At 40.6% G+C, this 4681-nt stretch overlaps 1 protein-coding gene across 7 annotated transcripts in view; it reads left to right on the top strand.

Annotated features, from left to right (window-relative positions):
* Positions 1–4681, top strand: part of mpv17 (mitochondrial inner membrane protein MPV17) — a 22490-nt gene that overhangs the window by 5318 nt on the left and 12491 nt on the right. For 6 of the 7 annotated variants that reach the window (XR_004213227.1, XR_004213228.1, XR_004213229.1 and 3 more), the window contains exons 6-8: positions 3995–4027; positions 4158–4210; positions 4487–4552. Coding sequence is in view for 4 of the 7 variants with exons in the window: in XM_031861604.1 (XP_031717464.1) it covers positions 3995–4027; positions 4158–4210; positions 4487–4552 (152 nt within the window). In the remaining 3 variants the exon portion in view is untranslated. Of the gene's footprint in view, positions 1–3994; positions 4028–4157; positions 4211–4486; positions 4676–4681 lie in introns of those variants that run through there. The other variant, XM_031861606.1, reaches the window with a different exon arrangement.

Genomic DNA, 4681 nt, shown 5'->3' with positions numbered 1-4681 from the left:
TGTGTGTGTGTGTGTGTGTGTGTGTGTGTGTGTGTGTGTGTGTGTGAGAGAGAGCGTTTATTGCAGCAGTTAAAATAGAATATATCTTTATTGTCCATCGGGGGGGAATAAGACACAACAACATAAAAGGCAGACAAGCGGTTAGTAAAACAAACACAGACAAGGTCGGGTCACTTTGTTGACGGAGGTGAGAACATTGTTGGCTCTTGGGACGAAGGACTGCTTAAATACATTTTGAGTTGCCAGAGGGAGAAGATGGGAGCCATCTGCCAGCGTACTCTTTGCTTCCGTCCTCTCTGTCAAACGTTGAGTCGAGGGGTTTTTGTTGTCTGCCAAGACAGGAAGGTTAAAAAGTAGAAACACTGTCAGCTCTGTTTTGTAAACTCTTCTTGTATCTCCTAATTGACAACAAAACCGCTACGTTTCCTGGAAGATAAAGTCACAAAGCTCACCTGGGAGTCCGGAATTGGACCACGGTATTTAAAGTGTTCCACTTTCAACATCGGCCATCAAGTGAAACTGGCTCTAAGGACTGGTCACTCTTAATAACTCTCAGACTTACTCTTAGATGCAGCATGTATTTTCCTGAAACATGCAGAATGTAAAAATAGTCCAACTCCTTTTTTTAATTTTATTGGTATCCTTACACGAGTATTCCAATGTTGAGTAGTTGGGATGTGGGAAATAAGCCGGGTGATGTTTGCTCAGTTGAGCCTTAAACTCTCAAACTGATCTCCACTTGAGGTTAAAAGTTCGGTGTTTGACCTCATCTGTCCTCGGCTCATTTTCCATTCATGAATGTTGCATTCAAGGCTCAACGAGGAGGTGGACCTAACCCTAACGGACCTGGCTTGAAAATGTATCGCTGTGAATCAAAACAGAAATATTTTACACTTGAATTAATATCAACAACATAAGAAAAATACTTTAAACGGGTTTCGTTGAAATTCCAGATTTGACGAACTTTTCCATTCGACTCTCTTTTCTGTTCTTCGAGGTTGCTTTTCAGCTGTAAACTATTCACAAAACACTTTTTTTGTTTTTTTTAAGCAACAGCAAGATATAGATATATATCTATCTCTATCTATCTATCTATCTTTATTTATTTTTTTGTTGGTTTTGGCCCCCGTGGTGTTTTCCATGAGCACCGCGGTCGCCTCGTGTCCTCTGGGTCTTGATCTGGTTAGCACATGCATTCATTCTGTAAGTGAGTGAAAGAGAGACGCAGGTTAGTCATGAATAGGTTTAGTGGTCTAGCCTCTCAGCTGTATACAGCCTGCTGTAGATAGCCTGATGCATGTTGGTCATAATGGCTGTGCAGTGCTGATTCATATCTTGAATCCAGGGCTGGTATGGCCTAAAACTGATATCATTCATACGGCAAATTCATACCGGTGTACTTTCCGTACCTTCTATACCGTCCACCCCTAATTAACACCAAGACTCACAATGTATTTAATAAATAACATAGACATATTGGCTCCAGTCTAGGAGGAAGGGGGACAAATCACCGACTTTGAAACCTTTCAAATCCATTAAACTGGCTAACGTAACACTCGCCGCCAATTTTTGCCCGTCAAAATTTAGATCCTCTTCGGGTCTACAGGACCAGTCCGTCATGAAGCGCAGTCAGTATTAACTAGAGACTGTTTCATAACCGGTTAACACTCCTTGTAGTAGCTTTACGTTGGTACTGGACTCTTGGTCTTCGATCTGTTTTGACTTGATTTGTGTTCCGCAATTTCTCCCTGAGACTCGACACCAACTGGCTGGAGATCCTGTGTGAACAGAGCCCAGAGTACACAGCATCCGACCTCCAACGCTCACCTCTCATTATTATTAGAAACTATTTCCTGTGATGGAGGAAGCGACGAGGGGACTGTGGAAATAGCTGGAGAATGACTCATACCTTCGTGTGTGTGTGTGTGTATTTGTATGCCAGGTCAGAGCTAACTGTCCTTCTGGTGCCAGCTGCTCAAACGTCCCTCGCCGCCTCTTGCTTACCCAGCGTGCTGCTGGTCACCATCAATTATTTACAAAAGGAGGCGCGTTGGACCTGAAAGACCAACCTGGTAAATGTCAGAAAGGACAGAAAATAAATGACAAATGTGGTCATTACAAAGAGGCCGCCTGGCCCGGAGGAAATGTGAGAGGAGAAATGAATGGAGCCGCTCACTAAAGCAGCCGCTCTGATGGTTAACGCCCAATCAACACTTTGCTTTAAATAATTAAAAGCTGTTTCCTCTCTTTTAATTGGCAGCAGTCTTCCATAATCACAGTTTGATTGACATGCTGTCGCACGTCTTGTATCGTTCTGTTAATTTGAGACACTGAAGTGCATTAATTTCTTGTAAAGTAACTGAAAACAGTTTACAACCCCTGGAGGAGCTGAGGAAGACTCCTGTCTTCTCCAGAGAGTGGGAGGAAAGACTGTGACGTGTCTCTGACGCGGCGATCAGTGGAGGCAATTTCACCTCAGGTGGCTCAAAGTAGCAACAAAGTTGGCCGTAATTAGAAAACAGGTTTTACCCGGCAAGAAAAATAAAATCAACCGGAAAAAAAAGGTCATCAACTGGAACATTGGCTCGTTGCTTTTATGTGTCGAGACATGTTGAGGTGACCTTTAGGTAGATGGGTTAGAGAGTGTGTGTGTGTGGTTGTGTGTGTTGTTAGCACACACACAGCGCTGTCACACACACCTTTCGTATTTACTGTGGAGTCCAAAATTGTTGGGCCCATTGGTGGAAACTTACTAAGTACAAGTGCTGAGCAGTACAATTTTGAGGTACTTGATTATTTCCATTTTCTGCTACTAAATACTTATATACTATTATATACTTATAATAATTTTATTGTTATGTCTGGGCTATTCTGCATACTTTCAATTTGTGTTCTTTAGGGACATTTTGGTTGTTATACTTTTCTACTTTTACTTATTTACACTTTTACAAGATCGGAGTACTTCTTCTACCACTGGTTGAGTCACATTTATGTCTTTTCTATTCAGGATTTAAAATCCTGTAAGAAACCTGCTTATTGGTTTACAGAAGTAATAAAGTTAAGATCATGTGTTTGATCTCCAGCTGAGAGGGCAGCTGCAGGTGTTTGTCTGTAAGTAAATACTGCAGGTTTTAATGGTTTTAATATTTCAGAACCATGGACAGAGACGGAAGCTGTGTCTGAAATCTCTCCCTAGTTCACTCTTTCACGTTTCCCTTTATTATAGAGACTCCATAGTTTATTCTACAGCGATATTAACAGTAAATTAAGTCAAATTAATAAGTTTAAAGGACACAATATATCAGATTTTTTTACAGAATTTGCACACTGAAATAAAATGGCAGACAGTGCACTCTCGTAAATTTCTTATTTGAAAATCAAACGTACTTTTATTTGTTTAGCTAATGCTATCTAACTTTGTTGAGATATGAAATGAATAAGCTAGCTTCCATTATCTAACAGGCACTGCCCAGAAGCCTTTTGTTTCTGATTCCATTCTTACTTTTAAATGCAGTAACGTGTCCTCTGCATGACTGGTGAACATTAAAGGAAAATAAAGATTTCCCAAACCACAAGTTAACTAGAATATACTGTGTCCACAGGAGGTTAATAGAGATGTCGATCATTACCAATTACTCAACAATATCTTGGCCGTCTGCTGGTATTTCTGGCTGCGTGCGGCGTTGTTTTGGAATGAAACTCCCCACCAACCGGAGTTCCAACACATCACCATTTGTCACTTCGCCCCACACCGCCGGTTTCAACTGTTCAGTGATGGAGAATGAGTCTACTGCCTCAGCAGGAGGCCGGAGCTTTTACAGTTTCTTTACAGATGTTTAATATCAAGACAAACAAGTACCAGCAACTCCTGAGCAACAATGTCTTCCAAAAGGTGTTTTACTTCTTCAATGAGTGAGTCACTGATTTAAAAGTGACTCGCTATGATACTGATTTATTAACTTATTTTATTATCTTATTTTTAAAACGTTCACAGGACTACCCAGATGCCCTGATCTCAAATTACTACGTAAGTTGTTGCTTTTGCCCGTATGCATTACCATTTTATTTATATAGACATACATATAAAGTAAATATATTTATCAAAATTTCACATGACCTCATATTGTGCGTCTTATTGTTATCTGTTTATGTTTCAGCTTTGGCCTGCAGTCCAGATTGCCAATTTCTACTTCATTCCACTCCACTACCGGTGAGTGTGCGGCTTTATTATCATACAGGCCGTCACATGTGAAGTTTGTGCGAAGAATGAGAATCTACATTTGTATGCAGTTTAGGATTACTTAAAATGTTGTGTTTTCTTGGTGCGTATTTGTCTGACAGTTGTTAAACACTGCAGTTTTTTTTCTTGTTTTAATTGCTAAAATCATAACTTTTAATTGTCTGTAAAAGCCCGATATCCCTCTCGATGAAGCGATCAGCTGAGTTACTTCCAAATCAAACGTGTGAAACCTCCTCCTGCTTGCAGATTGGCTGTCGTCCAGATTGTTGCTGTTACTTGGAACTCCTACCTGACCTGGAAGGCCAATAAGATGTGAGCAATCATCACAAGTCCGCCCTGTCTTGTTGATGATGATTTTACACTCATTTGTAGTGTAAATGAGAAAACGTGTGTATGTGTGTGTGTGTGTGTGTGTGTGTGTGTGTGTGTGTGTGTGTGTGT

This window comes from Anarrhichthys ocellatus, unplaced genomic scaffold, assembly GCF_004355925.1.
Source record: "Anarrhichthys ocellatus isolate YVR2014 unplaced genomic scaffold, GSC_Weel_1.0 scaffold25, whole genome shotgun sequence".
In the NCBI taxonomy this organism is placed as follows: Eukaryota; Metazoa; Chordata; class Actinopteri; order Perciformes; family Anarhichadidae; genus Anarrhichthys; species Anarrhichthys ocellatus.
Note: the sequence above shows the minus strand (reverse complement) of the source record. Positions and strands in the feature narration are given on the sequence as shown.